The sequence below is a fragment of the Pongo pygmaeus genome, chromosome 12, assembly GCF_028885625.2.
Source record: "Pongo pygmaeus isolate AG05252 chromosome 12, NHGRI_mPonPyg2-v2.0_pri, whole genome shotgun sequence".
NCBI lineage: Eukaryota > Metazoa > Chordata > Mammalia > Primates > Hominidae > Pongo > Pongo pygmaeus.
Genome location: NC_072385.2, coordinates 107,012,665 through 107,038,127, shown reverse-complemented (window position 1 = coordinate 107,038,127; position 25,463 = coordinate 107,012,665). Strand labels below are relative to the sequence as shown.

The following is a 25,463-nucleotide window of genomic DNA, read 5'->3' as shown; positions in this document are numbered from 1 at the left end:
TGTCACCCAGGCTGGAGTGCAATGGTGTGATCTCGGCTCACTGCAACCTCCACTTCCTGGGTTCAAGCAATTCCCCTGTCTCAGCCTCCTAAGTAACTGGGAATACAGGCGCCCGCCACCATGCCCAGCTAATTTTGTATTTTTAGTAGAGACGGGGTTTCTCCTCGTTGGTCAGGCTGATCTCGAACGCCTGACCTCAGGTGATCCACAAGCCTCAGCCTCCCAAAGTGCTGGGATTACAGGCATGAGCTGCTGCGCCCAGCCCACATTTACATTTTTAAAATACACAATCACCTTGGCCCCCCTTCACCTCACAGCTCTCTCTATGCCTGATGCCGTGTCCCTGCAATGGCTCCCTGTTGTCTAAGACATCAAGTTTGGATGTATGGATCTTCCCACTGGGCAACCCCCGATCTGACCTTGCCCTTCCATCGACCCCTCATGGCCAGCTGCTCCCCACACGCACCCATCCATCAGGAAGATGCCCTGCATGGACATCCCATGCTGCCTGTTGCCATCTCTCTCCGCCCCTGCACAGAGCCCCTCCTTCAAGGCGAACAGCCTCTCATCGCACTCCTCCTCCAGCTACCCCAGCTCCAGGATGTCACTTTCTTCTCGCCAGCTGAAATAACTTGTCATCCTAGGGCTTTCAAATTGTTTCCCATGTTAAGTTTGTTTCGCAACAAGATTGAAGACCCTTTGAGGAGCAGAGACCACGATTTAACTTGTGACTCGCCACAGAGCTCACATAGCCCTAACGGTGTAGTCGGCATCCAAGAAATGGACGTCAGCATGCAGTGGGAGTTATCAGCACAGACTGGGGCTATGAATGCTGGAGTTCGGATTTCAGCTCCACATTCACTTACTATGTCACATGGGCAAGTTAATCTCTCTGTTCCTCCATTGTCGTATGTCTTTATAAGTGCTAATTGAGTTATTATTTGTAAAGAACTTAAAAGAATACTTGGTGCTTATTAAGCATTATGTGAGTGTTTGTTAAATAAATAAATAGATCATGTTGATCAAAGTCAGACCCCTTAAAAATCCATTTGTACTATAGTTTCCTCATGAGCATACATATAAAACAGTTAAGCATCAAATAGGAACTAAAAGAACTGGATTTCATTCCTACCGTTAGAATATGTGTGTGTTTTAGATTTCGAACGGAGTCTGATAGTAATAGTGATAAATTCTAGATAATTTTCTGTCTTCTGTCTTTCTCTTAAAGGCAGAAATAGCCAGTAATAAACCCTGCAGGCATCAGGAGCTATTTAAAGGTGTCCTGCTTCAAACCAGCTACTTGCTTAACAAAACCTTGCTGGCAACTTTCATTCTATGTGTACATTAATTGGTAGGCCAAAATGTAGGCCAGGTTGATCCTTCTTAGAACTGATGTGAATGAGGAGATCTATCGTTTCTTATAAATTTCTGTTTCTAGTATTGGAAAAAAACCTCCTATGGTGACCAAGCAGCTCCTCAACTTCTAGAATAGTGTTTGCAAAGAATTTATCAATACAGATTATTGCATTTTTAAAACCTTTGATTCAGAATAAAATAAATACACCCTCTGTGATTGAGGCCAAGTGTCCTGGAAATCTTTCATGCTTAGTACAAGAAGCTTTGCTTTATGCTGTCATCCACTGGAATTTACAAAAGGAAAAAAGGAAGAAGAAAAATATATACTGTATGTGCACTTCAATGATACATATTGCACATGAATGCCATTTTTCTCCCTTCTTCCTCTTTTTCTTTTCTTAAATTAAGCTCATATCTTTTTTAATATTTCAAGAAATATTTGAATATGGCCTTTTCTCAATTGGAAATATCTGTTCTCCCAAACCTCGCAGAGGTTACCTTTGAAGTTGCCATATTTGTGTTGAAAATAAGGGACATATCTTGGTTCATTTACAGGTAGAAATTAGTGTAAGTGCCGGATCCTCTCCCCTGGATAGTTTCAGCCTCATTGTTTCCTTGGGTTATTACTGCAGCCAGCCACATTTTTCTCTCCTTCTGATGCTTTTTTGTTTCTTGTTGACTAAAACTGAAGCCCTATAAGGATCTTTAATTAGTAAGTAAATGAATATAAAACTGTGGGCCAACTACTGTAAGAACGTTCTCACTGACCATTGTTTCTCACTCATACTGCACACACATCACACACACCATCTCACACTCACACTCACTCTCACACACACAATTTTAGAGCTGGAAGTACCGTTAGAGATTAATAAATACTACCCCTAATTCATAAATAATTTTCCTGTTTAGACTTAAACGATCCACAGTATTCTCAATTAATATTTTAAAATAAAATTAAACAAGGCGGGGCTCAGTGGCTCGGTGGCTCACGCCTGTAATCCCAAAGCTTTGGGAGGCCAAGGCAAGAGGATCACTTGAGGCCAGGAGTTTAAGACCAGCCTGGGCAACATAGTGAAACCCCATCTCTACAAAAAATACAAAAATTAGCCAAGCATGATGGTGTGTACCTATAGTCCTAGCTACTAGGGAGGCTGAGGCAGGAGGAGTTTGAGCTCACTTGAGCTCAGGAGTTTGAGGCTGCAGTGAGCTATGATCATGCCACTGCACTCCAGTGACAGAACAAGACCCTGTCTAAAAACAGAAAAAAAAAAAGGTAAATGTCAATGAACTCTACTGTTGAGAAGAGTATGTATAGAAAGAGGAGAACATGATTAGGTAACCTGGGAAGCCACCTTTTAAAAAAAAAAAAGGTATAATTAATGTTTGATAAGCTGCACATTTTAAGGTATACAGTTTGATACATTTTGACATATACATACATCATGAAGTCATCACAATATAGTAAACATATCCATCATCCTGAAAGTTTCTTTGTGTTCCTGTAATGTTCCCCCAACTCTCACCCCAGGTTACCACTGTTTTATGTCACTATAGATTAGTTTGCATTTTCTACCATTTCTATATAAATGGAATAATGCGATATGCATTCCTTTTTTTGTCTGGTTTCTTTTGCTCAGTAGTATTAAGTTTTTGGCTGTTAAAGATAAAGCTACTGTGAACATTCATATACACATATTTGTGTGGACATAGGCTTTTATTTCCCTTGGGTAATTACCCAGAAGTGGAATTTGTCTGTTGTATGGTAGGTCTACATTTAGCTTTTTAAGAAATTGCCACCTGGTTTCCAAAGTGGTTGTAACAATTTTTTTTTCCCCATCAGTAGTCACTCCATATCATTCCCACCACTTGTGGTCAGTCTTTTTAATTTTAGCCATTCTAATAGGTGTGTAGTGGTATCTCAGTGTGGTTACAATGTGCATTTCCTTAGTGACTAGTGTTGAATGTCTTTACATATGCCTATATGCCTTCTATATGTTTGCAGTGAAGTGTCTGCTCACCCCTTTTACCCATGTTTTAATAAGTTGTTGGCTTTTAAAAATCTGAATATAAGAGTTGTTTTCTTTTTTTCTTTCTTCTTCTTTTTTTTTTTTTTTTAGTAGAGACGGGGTTTCACCATGTTGGCCAGGCTGGTCTTGAACTATTGACCTCAGTTGATCTGCCTGCCCTGGCCTCCCAAAGTGCTGGGATTACCAGTGTGAGCCACCACACCCAGCCCAAAAGTTGTTTATATAGTCTAATTACAAGCCATTTATTAGATATATGTTTTGCAAATTTTTCCCCCAGTCTGTTACTTACTTTTTCATTTTCTTAAGTGTTTTTTGAAGAGCAGTAGTTTTTAATTTTGAAGTCCAATTTATCGATTTTTTTATTTCTACTTCAAGCTTTTTGTGCTATAATCAAGAAATTTTTTCAGAATCCAAGGTCTCTAAGATTTTCTCCTATGTTTTCTTTTAGAACTTTGTAATTTTAGCTTTTACAGTTCAGTCTATGATCTATTTTAAGTTAATTTTTATACATGGTATGTGGTAAGCATCTACGTTCAGTTTTTTTTTTTTTTTTTTTTTTGCAAATGGCTATCCAATTGTTCCAGAGCCATTTGTTGAAAAGATTATCCCTTGTCAAAAATCAATTGACCATACATGTGCCAGCCTATTTTTGGACTCTTCTCTTCTTTTGATCTGTTTGTCTATTTTTACACCAATACCACAGTCTCTTAATTATTGTAACTTTACAGTACGTCTTGAAAGCAGGCAGTGTAGGTCTTCCAACTCTGTTCTTTTTCAAAGTTGTATGACTATTTTATGTCCTTGGAAGCAAATAGTTTAGTGCAGGCTGCAAATCAAAAACATAGAGAAACGAATGCGTTAACCACGCACTTGATAAACATTCTCAGTCCTTAACATGGTCCCTTTCTGTTGGCTAAAAGTTAGGAATTTTCTTTAAAATTTTCTCAAGTTATTTGGAGGGAAAAATCTATGACATGATTATAAATATTGATGTAAATATATTGTCTTCATATTATCCATGTCTAATTTAAAGTAAATTACAATGACATCAAGGGGAAGAGCTCATGCTTCCTCTTGCCTTAAATTTAGAGTTGGTGGAGAAGAGGGGTAGGCTGGGGCTCCTGAGAGGACTAGATTGGGATTAAACTTTTCCTGGACTGAATCTAACCACTGAGCCATCGCCCCACCCCCTTTCCCTCAGTCAGGTTTCCATTCTTTACAGTATGCTTTGTTACCGTCAGGCCTGGGCTACAGCTTCTCTTTTCTGGTTTAGTGCCTTGATTCTCACACTGCCAGGCAAAACACACTCCAGGACTTAGGTTTAGGAGAGCACTTTGGCTCCCAATCTCAAAGCCCTAGACTCAGTGGCCATCAAAGAGTATATTTTTCCCACCAAGTGGAAAATACAGTGCTCAAAATGGGGTGTGTTCAGCCCCTGAGGGGATCTGGGACCCCAGACCCCGAGCTGGTGCATGGCAGCACATGGTTCTCACAGGACCTGAGGTTAGGCATCCATCCCCCAACCCCTCTGCAATCCGGATGCACCTGAGCTGTCAGGCCCAGACCTCAGGCCCACCCATCAGAACACTTCCACACCCATTCATCACTTATTTTGATCTTTGAAGGCCCCTCGGGCAGATCTTATCATCCTTCCTTTGCGGGCAGAAAGCAGGGTCCCAGAGAGGTGAAATAACTTGCCAAGCTAATAAGTGCAGGGCAGGCCTGTCTGCTGCCCATTGACTGGCAGCCCCCGTTCCTGGAGACCACGTTTCCAGGGTGGCCTCTTGGCAGCTTTATGGCACTGTCACACCTTAGCTTTGGGACTAAAATGAGGGTCTTGCCACGTTGAGGCAGCTGAGGGATGGAGAAAGCGGAGTTACATGTGTCTTATTGCTCTCTGGCATCCGTGGGTAGCCTGGATGTTTAATAAACATCATCATGGCCTGCTGGCCTGTAAACGTCCCTTTTTGGGGTTAGAAGGGGCTTTGCTAAGGATGTGGGTGACAAAGGGCCTCTCAGTGTGGCTCTGTTTCAGAGCAGCTCTCCGGAAGCTGGCAGCCACATTCCCTATGCCACACAGCTCCACTGAGGAGCCTCTCCAGTCTCCATGGAAACCGCATGTCGGGAGCCAGCCGGCTCCGTACTGTGGCTTTGTATTAAACACAATGAATTTAAATTGGATGCTCGGCAGTGAAGATAATCATTCTGGATTAGAGAGAAGCCTGGAGCTCCTCATTTCATCATTTTAAATGTTGGCACAATTCTCAGTTTTTGCCCTGTAATTCAAGCCCAAGCCACACCTACCCCTCTGTTTCTAAGCTGCAGTTAGGTCCGATTTCACTTGGTTTTTTCTTCATTCTTTGAATAATCTTGGAGCTGGGGAGCCCCTCTGTCAGTCCAGGGCTACTCAAGCATTGTGTAAAGGAAACCAGGGGGCTCTAGACTCTGGCTATGTGATTTTCTCAGGCCCCGGTTTTCTTATCTGTAAAATGAGAGGAGTAACCCCTACCCTACAGAGTTATTTTTAAAAAGTATTTATTGTGTAAACTACATGCAACATAAAATTTACCGTTTTGACTGTTTTTAAGTGTACAGTTCTGTGGCATGAAGTACATTCGCATTGTTGTGCAACCATCACCACTTCCCACCTCCAAAACATTTTCATCTTCCCCACTGGCTCTCTATTGATGAGGGTGAATGAATGAGAAGTTCCCATTAAACACTGATTCCCCATTCCTCCCTCCCCTAGTCCCTGGCAATCACCATCTTACTTTCTGTCTCTGAATTTGACTACTCCAGGTCCCTCATATAAATGGAATCATACTGTATTTGTTGTTTTGTGACTGGATTGTTTCACTTAGCATAAGGTCCTCAAGACTCATTCATGTTGCAGCGGGTGTCAGAATGTCCTACCTTTTTAAGGCTGAATAATACTCCATTGTATGTAGATACCACATTTTGCTTCTCCATTCATCTGTCTATGGATACCTAGGTTGCTACCACCTTTTGGCTGCTGTGAGTGCTATGAACATGGGTGTACAAATACCTATTTGAGTTCCTGCTTTCCATTACAGAGTCATTTTGAGAATCAAATAAGATAATAAATATTAAGAACATTGCACATAGTAGGCTGTCGGTAAATGTTAATTTCTTTCCTGAAAGTGTGTTAAACCCAGGAGCTAATGCCACAGTGGCCTGATGACTTCAGTGAGAGTGATGTCACTTTTGCTAGCAGGCTGCTTCTGTATCCCTGGGACTCGCTGATCTGCCATGTCTGGGAATTCGCCCAATTCATTCCAGGGCTTAAAGGAAATGTCTTCAGCATGGAAATGTGCCTCGTGTCTCACCATAAAAACCATGCATGCTTTTACATTTCTCTCACCAGTGGGTGTTCATGTATTTCTAGTTCCAAAATGTAAAAAACAAAGTGTTAGAGCTGATATATATATACTAACTTATCAGTGTTCTATTTTAAGTACACCCTCTGGGAGACCCTGAAGCTAGGGTGGGATCGCCCAGGCTGGGAGGTTCTGTGCCGAGTTACTATTTCAGCAGCAGCATCAGACCGGTTTTCAGTATTACAGAAGAATGCAGGATATGGAGTAAAAATACCTGGATGGCAGCCTTGGCTGGTCTCTCAAAAACTGAGATGACCATGTCTGTTTCACATGGCTGTGAAGATTAGATGGGAGAGTACCTCACTGCGCTGATGCAGGAGGCAGAAAGGGACCAGGTCTTTGGGCTGGTCTGCACCCTTCCAGTAGATTCTCTCTGGGTCTAGTTTCATCCAAGAGCCTTCTATAAGGAGCACCCCCTTGCTGCTTTGAAGCCCTCCAGGGGTGAGAATCGCAGACCTCGGGAACCGTCTTTCCCTGGGGGGTCTCTAGTTTTTCCAGGCATTGCTGGGGCAGCCCTGGAGCCAGCGCCCCTTTGTACTTAGGAATTTGTGACAGAAGGGAAGGAGGGGCAGGGGCTTTTGCACAGCCTCCTGACCCATGCATGACCTGGCTTCTCCCTACAGCTTACCAATCAGGCCTGTTCTTTATTGATGAGGCTGAAGGGAGGAGGGGAAGCAGGGATTTCACACAGAATCACAGACCTTTCTCTCACTTCTCAGCAGTGGCTGCTGGCAGTGTGGGGTGCACCTGGGATCTATCCACCTGTTGAGCAGGAGCCAGGGCAGGCTGAAATCAGGGCTTCCTGAACAGATGTGTTCTTTGTCCCTGGGACAAGAAAGGTCCCTGGGCTACTCACCTATGGGGAGCAGGAACTCAGGACTCCCAGGGAGAGCCTGCATCTTAACCTCTAAGGGGAGCTAACCTCTTCTTGAAGCCAGTGAGCCCAGGAAGTTTCTGTGCCTTGGTAAGAGGCTTTGCTTGGCTTCCATAACCCCATACCCCCTGGGCTTCCTCCTACTTCTTTGCAATTCCTTCCCAGTCTCCTTCCTGGTCTTGTCTTAATCTTGATGCTCTCCTATGCTGTGGCCTCTTAGGGTCCTATTCCAGAGTATCTCTTCCTCTTACCCATCCTCTCCCCTCTCAGGGTCCTATTCCAGAGTGTCTCTTCCTCTTACCCACCCTCTCCCGCTACGTAATCTGTTACTGATGACTCCCATTTACAGCTGCAGCCCAGCCACCTCTGTGCACCTCCCTACTGGACATTGTGCCTCAGATACCCCAAAGCCTAACCTAACACACTCCGTGTCCTCCATACAACCCCACTCCTCTTCCAGGGATACCTCCTGCAGGGAATGGTACCCCATCCACCCAAGCCAGGCCTACTTGCTAAAGACCAGGGGACTCCTCAGGGATACAGCCAGAAACCAAACCCAGGTCTGTCAGGCTCCACAGTTCAGGCTTCTCCCACCATTGCCCCTGCCTCCATGCACCATTGGAGAATTGAACTGCATTTCTAACAAACTGAGTAATGCAAATGTCACTCTGAGCCCCAAACCAAACTCAGCATGCCCTGGGACCCCTTTCCATTTTGTGGCTGAGCTGGACTTCTGCCTGGACCCCTTTGTTGGCCATCTCTGACCCCTGGGCTCCCAGCCGCTCAGCTCTTCCAGAGTGTTTTCTCTGCCTCAGCTCCTGGTTCAGAGTGGGCGCATTACAACGGCATGGTAACTTCAGCCAAGCCCTGTTACTGCCTCTCTGGGTTGACTCTGCGGTGCATTTTCCAAACGGTTTTCCTAAGCCTCACCTTGGCTCAGATCAACACTCCTGATTTCCCCCCAAAACCTTCCATCTGGGATTTTGGCTTTATTTCCTGTTCTGCTAAGAAGTCTGGGACAAAGGACCTGTGCTTCCTCAGCTCTCCTCCCAGTCTCCTCTGATCACCTCCATCTTTAGCCACCCTTCTCCTGAATGAATGGGAAGAAGGTCCCTCCAGCCTAATAGATGAGAATGTGAGCCCTCAGTTTCCTCATCTGAATAATGAGGATAATAATGGCCCCTATTTGGGGGAGAATTAAACTGGCACAGGAAGTGCTTGATGATGTTAATTATTAGCAATTTTCATCAACACTTGAATGTCTCTTAATCAGCTCTATCTCCATGTGTCTAAAAATTCCCTTCCCCCTAAATTTGATTTTCCCTCTCCTGATGCCATTTTTTCAGCCACCCAAGCATAAAACCTCCCCCGTTATTTATTTTCACCTCCTCGTCTGTCATCAAAGCTTGCTGCTTCTTCCAAGAAACATGAATCACACATGTCTCTTCCAACCCAGCCTCCAGTCAGGTCCATCATCCCAACACTGCCCTTGAGCTTGCACACTACAGCCAGAGTAATGTTGTAAAGTCCGGTGTTCATGTTCTTCCTCTGGCCAGAGCCTGCTTGTGGCTGCACATGGCTTACAGCAGAGATCAAGTGCATCCCAGCTCCCCCAACAGCCTCCCATCCTGGGCCAGACATGTCCAGGGATGGCAATGTGGCCCAACTCCTCTCTGTAAATGTGCTCCTAAACTTCACTCTCCCTAAACTCCCTCACTACCACCACCTCCACCCACACAAGTTGACAAACTTTGCCGATGTGTTGGAATCCGATTAATCAAAGTCCCCACAGTCTGGTCCTAATCAGACCTGCCTCAGCCCGAACCTCAGCCTGTTCTCTGTCTTCTGGCTGTGTCCCCGACTTTGCTACACCATTTCCTACCCTGGAGCATCCTGGTCTGGTCAAATCATGCCTATCCACCGCTCACAGCCTTCCTATCCTAATGTGACCTTTCCTTCCACTGGGCTGCTTTTGCACTTGCTGCTCTCCATCAGCATCGAGGAATACTATCTCTTGCTGCCTTGTAGTCTCACAGTATTTTGAAGTCATTTCTATTAAAACTGAAATTTTCTCCTTTCCTGTTTGCCAGCTGGACTCTAAGCTCCTTAAGATGCTTACATTTCTTCTTCTGGAGCATCTGATACACAAAATAGAGGGCACATAGTGTGCGCATTAGTGCTACCTACAAATTATGCTTCTTGTTCCTCATGAATATTTACTGGGCTCCTACTATATGCAGGCACTGGGCTAGGTGCCTTATATGCTGTATGTCATTTAATTCTCATAGTAACTCCATGAGGGAGGTATTACTATCTCTGTTTTACAAATGGAAAAATGGAGCTCCAGGAGATTAAGTACCTTGCTGAAGATCTTACAACTAATAAGTGATGGAGCTGGAATTTAAACCTAGATCTGCCTACCTGAATGTCTGATTCTTGTCAGGATACTATAGTGAGAGCAAAGTAAGGTCAGGAAGTGGGACCATGCCCTGGATGATGTGGTAAAGGCTGTAGACCCAGAAGGTAGGAGTGGAAAGTAAAAGGAAGTTTAGGAGTGCAATCAATTACAAATGTGCAATTTAGGGAAAACCTGTCAGCTTCAGGATGAGCTCAACAGCCTGCAAATTATCAGTCAAGATAAGGCCTGAGGGCTGTTTGTAGCCAGGACAGAGAGTGGGGCCTCGGAGAACAAATCATGCATCTCTCGGATGCCCTGGAAGAGGCTGTTTTCTTAAGGAGTATTTGACAGAAGGTGCTGGGGTTGGGTGTGGGGTTAGGGGGTGGCGCAAAGAGGATGGAGTGGTGGTCAGCATGCAAGCTGCCTGGAAGGGGATCATCAGAGAAAGGGTCAAGTGGTCAAGTGTCCTCAGCAACCCCCCACCCACGTGAATTAGCTGAGTTGACAATGAAGCCCAGTGTAAGGCCTGATCCCCCTACATCAGGCCAGCATAGGTGATAAGCTGATGGCTGGACTGGCCACATAATTTGCAGGGCCCAGTGCAAAAGGAAAATGTGAGACTCCTTGTTTAAAAATTATTAAGAATTTCCAGATGGTGACAGAACATTAAAACAAGCACAGAATGGCCGGGCTCAGTGACTCACGCCTGTAATCCCAGCACTTTGAGAGGCCAAGGCGGACGGATCACTTGAGGTCAGGAGTTCGAGACCAGCCTGGCCAACATGGTGAAATCCCGTCTTTACTAAAAATACAAAAAATTAGCCAGGCACGATGGCACACGCCTGTAGTTCCAGCTACTTGGGAGGCCGGGGCATGAGAATCACTTGAACCCGGGAGGCGGAGGTTTCAGTAGCCAAGATCACGCCACTGCACTCCAGCCTGGGTGACAGAGCGAGAGTCTGTCTCAAAAAAAAAAAAAAAAAAAAGCAAGTGCAGAGCCCTTCTAAATGTAGGGCCTTGTGCAGCTGCATGGGCGACATGCCCGTGGAGCCGGGCCTGGATGGTGGGCTTGTGATTCAGAATGGGAAAGGTGTTTGCTGCGTGCCAGGCATGGTTCCAGGTACCATACATGCATCATCTCACTTGATGAAATGCTTGGACCCTTTTTGGGGGTTGCTCACATCCCATGGTGATGTTCAGAGCTTGCTTTCCAGAGGGCCAATAAGTAGCCAACAGAACGCTGAAGATGAAGGAAGTTACCATGAGCAATAGAGAAATTACCGGGCTGGTTGTTTTTTTTTCTCTGGTACTTCGGGAGGATGAGAATAAAAGATGGAAGATAATTTTAATGTGAAAAGAAAAAGGAAGTGGTTCAGCAATTCCAAGAGAGGCAGATCCATCTGAACAAATGATAGCTTTTCCAGCAGCATTAAGAGCTGCAGACATGTTTGCATTGCGCTTACCAGTTTACAGAGCACATCCACTCGTCATTTGATTCTCAGTGCAGTGTTGTTCCCTCTATAAAGATTCAGTTAGCCTTAATCTATATACATCCCAGTAGTAGTAGATCCTGCTTTTCTGATTCCAGTCGCCTCCTCAAAGATACACACCTTTTCCATGCATATTTTCGTATGAAGATATACTCTAGGAAGTCTCTCCCCTTTCCTCAATGAAAAACTCCATGAATTGGCTGTAGCCCAAGTGCCTTCTCAATAGCAGAGCACAAAGTTTGTGCCTTGACCAATTGGTTCTTGGCCTTGAAGCAAGAGAACCAAATCTTGTGGGCAGGGTTGCTGGGGAGCAATCGCTGCAGGAAATTCAGCAAAACATATTGGAGTGGCAGGGCAGTCCTGTAGAAGATGGTAAGAGAGTGACTCTTCAAAGGTCTTTGTCCTGATAAAGCTGGAAGTGACCAACGCATTGTTCTCTCCAATGCCGTGATGTGAGCAAATAAATCTTATCTGAAGGGCCACAAGTATCTGAAGTGTCTTTCCAACTTGCTGAGCAGGACCCTGGTCAATATGGAGACCCCCATGAGCCCTACAGTGGTCTGATGAACTTCTGAAGTATAAAGATGGTGTTTATAAAAGGTTTAGGCTGAGTTCTAGTACAGGTTCCTGCACCTTGCCAAGTGTGTGCCTGGAAACTGTCATAAAATGGATTACCATTAAATATATTGAGTCTTCATAGGGAACAAATGAGCATCAAATACATCCAGCTTTACCCAGCAGTATGTTATAAATGTCAAAAACAAAATAATAGCGACCCTTTGAAATTGTAAAATGATGTTTCATATTCCTCCAAATAATATATAATAGTGCAGTGTCTGTTGGTTAAACAAATGATCCTAATGTCTCTGTTAATTTAATAGTGAGAGATGTCAGGATAAAAACAAATTTCCACCTACACAATGGGAAATGCTTAGCTGGGCAGATTTTTTTAAACGTTTATATTTTTAAAAATAAGGGCTTGGGTTGATAAATGGGCACTTTTGGTCAGCCACCAGGCTCAAGGAGGCTGTTGTGAGATCAGCTGTTCCATGATCAGGTCTGTAATAGTTGGACATGAGGATGTTCTACAAAGCTGCAATTCTGCTTCCTGGCAGTGTCCACCTGGAATGTAGTCTCTGCTCATACGCATTCAAGAATGCTCAAGCACTGTGTGAAGCTGTAAATGTCCATGAACTTGGAAATGCATTCATACGTGGAGGCATGTTTATACAATGAATCAATTAAAAGGAATGAAATAAATCTACATAAATAAATCTTAAAGATAATATTGAGTACATGAAAGCAAGTTGCAAAAGAATATAGACAGTACGATAGATATTATTTGTAAAATTTTTTAATTGTATAAATTTTTAAATGTTATGTGTTTACATAGTAAAAGCATAAAAACATAGATGGGAGGAATGTATGCCATCTTCAGGGAAGAGAGGGATGGGAATAGGATGGAGGGCTTTAGTTGTATCAGAAATATTTCATTTTATTTTTTTTAAAAAAAAGCATCTGAGGTAAACATGGCAAAAATGTTAACATCTGTTGAGTTTGAGTAGTGTATATATGGGTATATGTTTTATTATTTTCTGTATTTTTACTCTGAAATATTTCATAACTTTAAAATATTTTAAACACATTAAGAATGGCTAAAATTTTAAATACTGCAGTTTTAACTTCCTCCAAATTTATTTTTAAGTGTACATTATAAAACTCATATATTCTGTTAAATTTTGGAAAAGTAGAAAAAATAAATTCCTCATAATCTCATCACTCAAAAATAACCATTGTTGGCCAGGCGTGGTGGCTCACGTCGATAACCGCAGCATTTTGGGAGACCAAGGCAGGCAGATCACTTGAGGTCAAGAGGTCAAGACCAGTCTGGCCAACATGGTGAAACACCATCTGTACTAAAAATACAAAATTAACCAGGCATTATGGCAGGTGCCTGTAATCTCAGCTACTCAGGAGGCTGAGGCAGGAGAATCACTTGAACTCGGGAGGCAGAGGTTGCAGTGAGCCAAGATTGCACCACTGTACTCCAGCCTGGGCCACAAAGCAAGACTCTGTCTCAAACAAACAAACCATTGTTAATATTTTGGTCTATTTCCTTGCATTTTTATTTCTTGTGTGGGGAGTATGTGTGTTTAAACATGGTTCCAAGCATTTTGAATCAAGCCTTTTTCACTCATTACAGTATAAAACTTTTTCTGTGTTATGACAGCCTTCGTGAACATCATTTTTTTAATATAAGGTTTCATATTTAATTTGGTCATGAATTCATAAATACATAAGTATTTTGTACACAATGTGCTTCCTTGTATTGTTTGTATTACAACACATTTTAAATAGGGACCTTTGACAGGGCAGAAGCATGAGAGGACACCAACCACGAGTGACACACTATACTATGGCTGTCCTGTGTCACATGCTATTTGGCCCGGGGATATAGCAAAACCTAACGTAACTAAACAACAAAAACCCCCAATTATTTCATGTTGTCAGGAAGCTTACTTTAAAAGAATAGCTTGGCCTGGCGTGGTGGCTCACGCCTGTAATCCCAGCACTTTGGGAGGCCGAGGTGGATCACCTGAGGTCGGGAGTTCGAGACCAGCCTGACTAACATGGTGAAACCCCATCTCTAGTGAACATCATTTTTATTGACTTCCATTAAAGATCTTCTGCAGCGTACTTAACCAACACCATTTTTTGTATAAAAAGTCATGAGCGTTCAGCAATCACATGTTCCTAAACATCATCCTTTTGAAAGCCTCGGGAACAGAATTGGGCTGTGCCCTGCTGCCGATTTCTACAAGGCTGTTTTGTGGGGGATGACACTAAAAAGATCTGTCACATCTGTGATACCACTTTCCTGTGCTTGTCAGCATTCATCCTGTGGGTTGGAACGGTACATATTCAAAAAGCCAACTCTATGTATGTCTTGCCTAAGAGGAAACAAGTGCTTGAACATCAGTGTGTGGTGTGGGCTTGCGAGCCTGCAGCTGGGGGAGAGTTTGCTGATCCAGTGAAACTCTTGTTTCGAGGCCTGGGGTAACAACGGTAATAATTATTCCAAATACTTATGTGCATGCCCCTCCCAGCTCGTAGATGCTCTCACATCCATTGCCACCTGACCCTCTGGGGACCCCGAGAAGTAAGGTGCAGTTCGGGGGACACGTGGCTGCTCCTAGATTACAACCAATACGTGGGAAAGTCAAGACCACCTCCTATGCTTCCAACTCCTTCCCGAACTCTTTTCAGTTCCTGTCCTTAGACCCAGGCAAAAGGGGCCTCTTCCCAGGGCTCTGGACTTTAGGGTCCTCTTCGGGCCCTCCAACAACTTGTACCCCTGCCCCGTAGGTCTGGGGATTGTGTCTACCCAGACCCCACTCACCCATTCCTAAACTACACTCTGGGTCCCTGGAATTCCCTGAGAAACAGCCCTGAGCATTCCAGAGCCTACAAAACCCCGAATCTCTCTTCCCGGGGGACAGACCACCAATGCGTGCATACTAGGTTCAAGGACAGGATTTTTGCAGAAGGTGGACAGAGCTTAGGTCTGCAGGCTGCAGGATCAATTCAGGATAGGCGCGTGTGGGCTGGGGGCAGGCACAGAGGCTGAGGCCAACTATCCCTGAAGTATAGCTCAGAATTTTAAGGACCTTGAAGATTCTAAGGGCCAGGCCCTTTTGGCCTTTATGAAGATATATTTGACAGAGTAGGAGGATAGAGTATATTCTGTGTAACGGTTTTTTAGCTTGATCTAACTTTTGAGTGTTTAGAGAATCAGCACATGATCCTCCTTTTCTCCTCTTGCCCTGGGACCCACACTATGAGGACTGGTCCTGGCTCTTTTATCTCACTGTGCTGTTTCCAGGGTCCTCTTTTCCTATCCAAGCCTGTAGAGGTACTGTGGGGGTGCAAAGGAAAGCAATCTAGAGCCACAGAAAAATGAAACAATTTAGTGTGTAAAGCTCCAATATACACCCCCATGTGCACGTGTAAAAGCAAGAGATGCATTTCAGGACAAAATAGAGTACAACCACCTGCTGTGAGGATGAATCAGCCTGGCACGATCCAGCAAAATCGGAAATAGAAGCCTGCTAGTAAAGCTACAATCTGCACTGCTCTCCTTCTCCCGATTCCTCTGCTGCCCCCATCACAGCTCCTGCAGGTACCGCAGAACTACCACCCTCTGTTGGTTGCTTTAAGCTATGCAAGCAGTCAAACCACTGAGTTCCCCAGGACAACTGGGAACAGTCTCGCTGGCCCAGCCTGCGTCATGGAACATCAAGGCTGTGAGAGTTTTCATTTTAATTGCTGTTGGGCCACTAAGCTAATTTTTTTTCAGTCCCTTATTCCCCAGCAATATTTTTGATTTGTGATCAAGGATTTAACTGAATAGAGAAGCATGAAACCATTAAGACAATTTCATGGAGCTCTTTTTCTCCCCTACAGAAAACAGATAAACACCTAAATTCTGGCTGGGTGCAGCGGCTCATGCCTGCAGTTCCAGCACTTTGCGAGGCCAAGGTGGGAGGATCACTTGAGCCCAGGAGTTTGAGGCTGCAGTGTGCTATGATTGCACCACTGTACTCCAGCCTGGGCAACAGAACGAGACCCAGTCTCAAACAAAAACAAAAACCTAAGTTCTGAGTAACTAAACACACATGTTAGGACAATACTTTACCACATTTGTTCCATAAGCAATGTTTTACTTAACCTTTACAACTACCCAACAAGGAAGCCACCCTATTGTGTAGGTAAAGACTCTGCATCCAGAGAAGTTAAGTAACCTGGCAGAGGTTATTCCAACCACGAGGGAGCAGAGCAGGGACTTGAACCTGGAGCTATGAAGCACTGTAAGGACTCAAACCATTTTTCACCAGAAAAAGAGTCACTTTGTCTTAGAGCCCTCACAAAGACTCTCATGTTATAGGACTATCTCTCAATTATTTAATTTAATTAATTTGTTTATTTTGAGACAGTTTCACCCTTGTTGCCCAGGCTGGAGTGCAATGCCGCGATCTTGGCTCACTGCAACCTCCACCTCCCAGGTTCAAGCGATTCTCCTGCCTCAGCCTCCCAAGTAGTTGTGATCACAGGCACCCACCATCACACCCGGCTAATTTCTGTATTTTTGTAGAGATGGGGCTTCACCGTGTTGGCCAGGCTCATCTTGAACTCTTGACCTCAAGTGATCCACCCACCTCAGCCTCCCAAAGTACTAGGATTACAGGTGTGAGCCACCGCACCCACTTTCACTTATTTTAATTCTATTTTAAGTTTTGTTTGGGAACAACACATTAGCCTGAAATAGCCTTTGATAGATGCTAGTTTTGGAAGGTCACAGAAGTCCCCTGATGAAATTCACTTTTAAAAAGTTGAGTGGGGGAATCTCTAATACAGATTTAGTCATTTTTCCTGGGGATTCACTCTATGATTGCGAGTGAGGCTTTTTAACAATTTCTTTTTAAAGTGGTATCTTGCAGAGTTGTGAATAGGATCAGTTTTCACTGATAAATCACACATGCATCTAAAAAATGCCTGTCTCAAACAAGATAGATGAAAATGAAGCCCCTATGCTTAGAAAAACTGAAGACAAAGACCCTGAGGTTGAAGATGCATGCAAAATGTTTGAACAAAATTGCTTCATGAAATTTGAGAGCATAAAACAAAACAATATATCCAAATTAACATTTTATATATCGTGGTTCAAATATACGTGTGTAACTAAGTAAATTATATAAACAGACATTTGATTATGCAATCAATATTATGTTATTATATGATACAACACTATATTATAGTTACATACAGACATTTTATCAAGTTATCTATAGAGTCAATTGGCTAAAAATCGTTTGGGGAGAGAATCTCCTCATTGGGAAGATAGGCCTTAGGCCTGGTGACCCACGATGTGGTTTTTCCAGCACGCCAAGCTGAAACCCTGGCTGAGGAAGAAGCAGGTTTGGGGACCTGTGGTCATGATGAAGGTCGCGCTGGCTCTTGCCCTTCCACATGGCTCTTTACAGTTTCCCAAACCTCGCTGCCCTTGGTCCTCACAGCCTCTTGTGAGGCAGGGCCTGTCTTTGAATGGACCGTGAGGACCATGTCTCACCACGTCATCGACTCGGGGGCAGGCAGGGCTGTGATGAGACTGCCTTTTCCCATCTTCCCAGGCAGCACTCGTCGGAGGTACCACCATGATCATTGGCCACGTCCTGCCCGACAAGGAGACCTCCCTTGTGGATGCTTATGAGAAGTGCCGGGGTCTGGCCGACCCCAAGGTCTGCTGTGACTACGCCCTCCACGTGGGGATCACCTGGTGGGCACCCAAGGTAACAGTGCTGGTGGGATCCCAGAAGAAGGCACAAGTGGTCTTGTAGGCAGAGGGGCTGGTTGGGGTGCAGTGCCTCCTGCTTGTGTGGGGCAGCCCTCCCACTACCATCCTAGCTCCCCACAATGCCAAAAGAAAACACACTTGGGATTCCATAAGGGGAGTGGGTGGGCCTGTGCTGCTTAACTTAAGGAGCCATTTTCTGGCAGGCACAGAGAGGCCAAGGCCAGAGCCCAGGCCTTGGGGATGCAGTTTCATTGCTCTGACCATGAGGCTCTTACCATCTCGTGTCAATGTGGGGCACCACTGATAGGTCATGGGCAGTGCTGCTGAGCAGTGGCCTGAGCAGGGCTCAGGTGCAGAGGGTCATATCCCATATCCTATGTTTACTGAGAGTCCACCACACTGCGCTGAGGTCTCCGAACTGAGGCTCCCATCCTGCCTCATTACTGTCTGGAATGAATGGAAGGTGGTATGCTTTTTTCCTACTGGGGGCCCACCTTCTGCTCTGAGAAGCATCGAGGCTGTCCTGGTCTGTGACTGAGGCTGGCGCCCCCTGAGCCTTTCTCATTTCAGCCTCTGTGCCTCCTTTGTGTCTGTGCCCCTGGCCTCTGGCTTTCCTGTCCTCCCCCTGCCCAGGCCCCAGGGTCAGAGTCCAGACTCCTCTCCCCGGATTCCCACTTCCTTGCTCTTCCTGATGTACAGGCATTTCGATTTGGCTTTGTTTCTGGGGTTTTTCTGCTTATTTGCCCAGGGTAGCAGTCTGGATGTTCATTCTTTCATCAATTATTTATTAAGCCCCATGTACCAGTACTTTGATGGGTGCCCCAGAATCATAAAAATAATAAGCATTATTAGTTTTACCAATTTAGGAACTGCCTCTTCATTTTCTGTTAAAAACCCACTTGTAACTGCTGCTAATCAGAGTGTATATTCAGGGCAGCTTGACTCTGTGCTCCCAGGTGGCCATCCTCAAGCTTTGAGCTCAAATAAACTCTGTTCCTAATCATAAAAAAAAAAAAAAAGAAGTTTTACGAAGTTCTTCAGTTGCAGGCTCTGGTATAAAGGGCCTAACACCCTTCTGAGATGATAATCTAAAGCCTCACTATATTTCTGCCCTCGGGTCTTAGCCTTGAGCTGGGGGCTCACCCGGTTTCTTCATTATTTCTGACCTGGCCCTTATAGAAGACCTCCTCCCGGTTCTGGGCCAGAGGTGCAGATCACACTGAATGTCAGCCATTCCTTATCTCAAATGGGGGTCTCCTTTTTGGACACTCTCCTGGGTGAGGGGCCTCTACCTCTAAGCCACTCTCTACTTCCCCTGGAGCTGGCCTAGAATAGAGGGTCTGCTCAGGTTCCCAGCAGCACAGAAGGCAGGCCAACCCTCCCTAATTTCCTGGAGCTTATGGCGACTTTCATGCATCAGGAATTTAAAATTCTGTTTTATAATAATCAAATAAATGTTTCTAATTATAGATGTCAAAAATAGAAAAGAAAGGAAGTACATAATCCAGTAACCCCCAACACCATTTCTGTTGTTAAACCTCTTTCTTTCCCATCTTTTTTCATCCACGCTTTCACAGAGTAGTTATTTTGCATAGGTGTGAATATTTTCTATTTTGCTGCAAAGTTCATGACCAGCAATATAATGGCCACTTAATATTCTACCAAGTGGATGAGCCTGAACTTATTTTCCTGTTATCAGGCCAGTGTTGCTTCTATGTTTTTCCTAGTACAAATAATGTTGTTAGGACTATCTTAACTCTCATAACTTTGTTCATGTTTGGCTTTGTTCCTAAATTCGGTTTTCCCAGGACCTCTGGATTTTTAGCATTAGTAGGCCTTCTTTGTAATTCCAGGGAACAGCCCACAGAAATTAAAATCATTATTCCTATGTTTACCATTAAGGCTGGTTTGGAGACAGACATAGGGGACAGGCCTAAGTGACAGGAGAAACGTGCCTATAAGGTAACAATGTGGCTCCTAAACTGTGTCATGATGACAATTTTCACAGTACTTCAGCATCCATCTACTCAGGTGACCTCACAGCAGCCTGTGGGGTGGGAGGAAAGTGAGATAGAGAGGTGTGGGGGGTCACCCGACAGACTGAGCTGGGGCAGGCCCCACATCTCCCCCATGCTGGGCCGGTGCCTGCCAGTCGGCCTCTTGGGTGTCTGCCCTCACGCAGCATTGCCTTTCTACTTGTTCTCCAGGTGAAAGCAGAAATGGAGACACTGGTGAGGGAGAAGGGTGTCAACTCGTTCCAGATGTTCATGACCTACAAGGACCTGTACATGCTTCGAGACAGTGAGCTGTACCAAGTGTTGCACGCTTGCAAGGACATTGGGGCAATCGCCCGCGTCCATGCTGAAAATGGGGAGCTTGTGGCCGAGGCAAGTCTGCAGCCAAGAATGTTGGATGGAGGGACACCAGTGGAGACAGTTCTCAGGGGATTCCTGACTACCCGTCACTGATCCCACAGGATTCAGACAAAATCAGTTGTTAAAGTGTGAGGTGTGGACACCCCAGCTGTCAGATCTTGGTCAGAAAATCCAAACTTTACTACTGTCTGTAAAAAACAAATCTCTTTTTATGGTTCAAAAAGGCTTCTAAGTCTTAGGTGATGATGTCTTAATTCTAATGATATGAGATTTAAATTCTATTATAGCAGAGAATTTGGAGCACCTCTCAGACATATTTTTAATGAGATTTGATATACAGAATAAATAAGAATCCGCTTTCCATTTGGCCTCTTCAGAGGATCTGAGACATTAAAGTGATCTATTCATGGCACCAGGAAGGATAAGCCTCTGGTGCATTCTCCTAGGTCTTGGGGTAAGGGCTAGCCTAGGAGTTGCTGGAAGCTAGAGCTTAGTCTCGATTTCCAGAGAGGGAATTCTGAGTTTGACATCAGTAAAGAGTGCTTGTCTTTGGTGTCCCAGGCCTGTTGCTAGTTATAATACTTAACTGTATTTTTAAGAGAACAAGATATGTTCAGTCATTATGAAGTGAGAATCAGGAGAGCCCCACTGCATGGGCAGCCTGTGCATGCTCTGCCTTCTTTAGACGACAAACACTGCAGAAGTGAGAAAAGAAGCAAGCCTATTGAAACAGGCTGTGTCTAGCATATTTCACTGTCCCTTGGGTTCAGTATTTTCTTACACGGTGTCTCTGTGATTCTCTCCATTTTCTTTCTCTTGCTGTTATCCAGGGTGCTAAGGAGGCACTAGATTTGGGGATCACAGGCCCAGAAGGAATTGAGATCAGCCGTCCAGAGGAGGTGAGAAACACTTCCTGTAGCCTTTGTCAGCATCTCTCATGTAGATTGACAGAATCTTCCAGGATGGAGGAGACATCAAACATACAAATTAGCCAGGCACAAGGGCTCACATCTGTAATCTCAACATTTGGGAGGCTGAGGTGGGTAGATGGCTTGAGCCCAGGAATTCAAGACCAGCCTGGGCAACATGGTGAAACTCTGTCTCTACTAAAAATATAAAAAAAATTAGCTGGGCATAGTGGTGCGTACCTGTAGTCCCAGCTAACTACTTGGGAGGCTGAGGCAGGAGGATCACCTGAGCCCGGGAGGTTGAGGCTGCAGTGAGCCGTGATGATGCCACTGCAATCCAGCCAAGGTGATAGAGTATATATATATATACACACATATATGTACATACACACACACACACACACACACATACATATATATATGCGCGCACACACACACACACATACATGTATGTGTCTATATATATATATATGTTGCATCATTTTCTCCACGGGTGAAATTCCCATTTGATTCTGATTTCCAGGATCTAGGGGATACAATGTCAGCACACCTGGGGTTGCTGTGCCCAAAACTGAATCAAGAGACAAAAGACAGACTGAAAAGGCCTTCAGGTGTTAGAAGAAATTTCAAACTATAAACTCTGCCTTTGGGGGATGACATTCCTTTGGGCATGTGAGGAATACTTTGGACCAGGGGTCACCAACCCCCAGGTCATGAACCGGTAAGGGACTGCAGAGCAGGAGGTGAGCAGCAGGCAAGCTGAGACCCCCCCTGGGCTCCGCCTCCTGTCTGATCAGTGGTGGCCTTAAATTCTCATAGAAGTGTGAAGCCTATTGTGAACTGCACATGTGAGGGATCTAGGTTGCACGCTCCTTATGAGAATCTAACTAATGCCTGGTGACCTGAGGTGGAACAGTTTCTTTCTTTGTTTTTTTTTTTTCTTTTTTTTTTGAGATGGAGTCTCGCTCTTGTTGCCCAGGCTGTAGTGCAATGGCGCAATCTCGGCTCACTGCAACCTCTGCATCCGGGGTTCAAGCGATTCTCCTGCCTTAGCCTCCCAAGTAGTTGGAATTACAGGCATGCGCCGCCATACCCAGCTAATTTTGTATGTTTAGTAGAGACGGGGTTTCACCATGCTGGTCAGGCTGGTTTCGAACTTCTGACCTCAAGTGATCCACCCACCTCAGCCTCCCGAAGTGCTGGGATTACCGGTGTGAGCCACCGTGCCCAGCCCTGAGGTGGAACAGTTTCATCCTGAAACCATCCCTCCCCACTCCCCAGCACCACTGCCCCACCCCTGTCCTGGTCTGTGGAAAAATTGTGTTCCACAAAACCAGTGCCTGGTGCCAAAATGGTTGGGGACTGCTGCTTTGGACCCTTTCCACCAGAAACAAGAGACACATACAAGTCTATGCTCCTCCCCCTCATTACCTGCTGAGATGGTCATTCAAAGCTCTGTTTTCCGCCTGCCCTCTGGCTTTATCCCTGTGCACAGTTTTGCATGGCATTGACACAAATCCCCTACAATCCCCCTGCTAAAGAATTCTGCTCTGGAGGGACCACATTAGACGAATAACGCCTTCCTGCCCTATTACCCTGTTCACACATTCTCTACTATTTTAGAAGAGGGGGAGAAACTTCTCATTTCTTCGAAGCCTAAAAATGCAGATGGGTGGTTGGTTATCCATGAGGGATTGAGGGGGAGGCCTCGAGGGACAAGGAGCAGGACACAGGATGTGGTGGCACTGCCATTACCCAGAAACCAAGTTGGCCCACCAGTGGGTCCACTGAGGAGTCCCCCCTCACTATCCTGATCTGTGCCTGTGTTTCAGAGCCCTTGAATATAGGTCCTGTTTGGCACTTCTGAATTGGTAGAGAAACACACACCAGATTTGACTGAAACACAGAGGGTGTGCCTGTGAGAACAGGAGAGAGCAAGGGGTGGACACACACACTAGACTTTCTTTGTTACTTAATACAAGGGAAAGAGCAAGGCTTTGGCTGTGGTCGTAATACCAATAATTATCACCGCCATTATTTATTGGTTAAAGGTGGCGGGGCCCTGGGTCTATGCCAGGGGAGATGTTGCTCCCCAGGGGAAATGTGGCAATATGTAGAAATATTTTTGCTTGTCCCAACCTGGGGGGCAGGGCAGATGCTACTGGCATCTAGTGAGCAGAAGCCAGGGATACTGCTAAACATCCTGCGATGCGCAGACACCCCTCACCATAAAGAATTACGCAACTCGGCTGGATGCAGTGGCTCACACCTGTAATCCCAGCACTGGGAGGCTGCGGCGGGAGGATTACTTGAGCCCAGGAGTTTATGACCAGCCTGGGCAATAAAGGGAGACCCCCCATCTCTGCAAAAAATTTTTAAAAATTAGCCAAGCATGGGCCGGGTGTGGTGGCTCATGCCTGTAATCCCAGAACTTTGGGAGGCCGAGGCGGGTGGATCACAAGATCAAGAGATGGAGACCATCCTGTCTAACATGGTGAAATCCTGTCTCTACTAAAAATACAAAAAATTAGTCGAGCGTGGTGGCGGGCGCTTGTAGTCCCAGCTACTCGGGAGGCTGGGGCAGGAGAATGGTGTGAACCCAGGAGGTGGAGCTTGCAGTGAGCCAAGATTGCGCCACTGCACTCCAGCCTGGGCGACAGAGCAAGACTCCGTCTGGAAAAAAAAAAAATTAGCCAAGCATGGTAGTGCATGCCTGTAATCCCAGCTGCTCAGGAGTCTGAGGTGGGAGGATCGCTTGAGCCCTAGAGGTGGAGGCTGCAGTGGGCCATGATTATGCCACTGCACTCCAGCCTGGGAGACAGAGTGAGACCCTATCTAAAAAAAATATATATTATATATATGAATTATACAACTCAAATGCCAATAGTACCATGCGCAGAAACCCTAATCTAGGCTAATTTCCGGAGTCAAATCAGCCACTATTTCTCCTTTGCTGCAGTTCTGAGTTGGCTATGGAGAGAATACACCAGAAAACAAGGAGAGACATGATCTTGGGTTTTTATTTACTTTTGTTTCCTTGCCTTTTAATTAAGCCCCAAGTAGCATCCAGCAAGGACGTGCCTGATATTGTAAGACCTAGAATTCTCCCTCACTGTGAGCCAAGGTGGTTGGAGGTTAGTGCCTCTGCCCAGGCTTTGCCCCGAGCCAACCCCTGTGGGTGCAGTTGCTCCACGAAGGGGAGAGTATGGTGTGGGTATCCTTGGAGGAGATGGTGAAGTTTGGTTTCCTCCTGTCCTTTGTTTCTAACAGCTGGAAGCTGAAGCCACTCATCGTGTTATCACCATTGCTAACAGGGTAAGTCCACCGATCTCCACTGTGGGATTAGAAGCCAACCTCGGCCAGGCATGGTGGCTCACGCCTGTAATCCCAGCACTTTGGGAGGCTGAGGCGGGTGGATCACCTGAGGTTAAGAGTTTGAGACCAGCCTGGCCAACATGGTGAAACCCCATCTCTACTAAAAATACAAAAATTAGCTGGGTGTGGTGGCATGCGCCTGTAATCCCAGCTACTCAGGAGGCTGAGGCAGGAGAATTGCTTGAACCCAGGAGGTGGAGGTTGCAGTGAGCCACGATCACGCCAACTGCAATCCATCCTGGGTGACTGAGCAAGACTCTGAAGAAAAAAAAAAAAAAAAAGAAAGTAAGAAAGAGAAAGAAAGAGGGAGGGAGGGAAGGAAGGGAGGGAGGGAGGAAAAAGAAACGAAACCAGCCTCTATGATGCAGCCCCATTCTGCTCTGGGTGCCAGCACCATGTCTGGCCCACAGGACCCCAGAACTGTTTGCTGACTGAGCGCTGTCATGCCCACCGTCCTTGCATTCACCCTTCTCGCCACCAGCTTTCCATTCCATCCCGCCGAGCCTGCTGAAGCTCAGTTCATTGCTCACATGTAAACTCAGTCCAGCTCCTAAACTCTACATCCTCCTAATGTGATAAGCAAAGAGAATCGGAATAACATCTGGGGAAACAGAATTTCCCAACTGTACTTTAGAGCTCTGGCCGCTGGACAAGGACATTGTTTCATTGTCATGACAATAGTTATTTATCAATTACTTCCTGATGGAACTTAACCCAGAATAAGGAAAGAGCCAAACAACAAAAAGGCAGTTCCTTGCCTTTTAGCTCAAGCATATGCTCAGAGGAGTTAAGCCATGGACAGTGGTTGCACAGCTTAGTAGGGAAAAAGCTAACCAGTATTACAGTCCAGGTGTCCATTTGCAAGGTCGGCCTTCTCTTGCCTAGACTCTAAACCCTAACCCCCTTG

At 45.3% G+C, this 25,463-nt stretch overlaps 1 protein-coding gene across 4 annotated transcripts in view; it reads left to right on the top strand.

Annotated features, from left to right (window-relative positions):
* The window catches only part of DPYSL5 (dihydropyrimidinase like 5), a 135,316-nt gene that overhangs the window by 92,321 nt on the left and 17,532 nt on the right, over positions 1-25,463 (top strand). For all 4 annotated transcript variants that reach the window (XM_054476124.2, XM_054476123.2, XM_054476125.2 and 1 more), the window contains 4 exons: positions 17,735-17,893; positions 20,106-20,285; positions 21,104-21,172; positions 24,452-24,496. In XM_054476124.2, the coding sequence (XP_054332099.1) occupies positions 17,735-17,893; positions 20,106-20,285; positions 21,104-21,172; positions 24,452-24,496 (453 nt within the window). The remainder of the gene's footprint in view (positions 1-17,734; positions 17,894-20,105; positions 20,286-21,103; positions 21,173-24,451; positions 24,497-25,463) is intronic.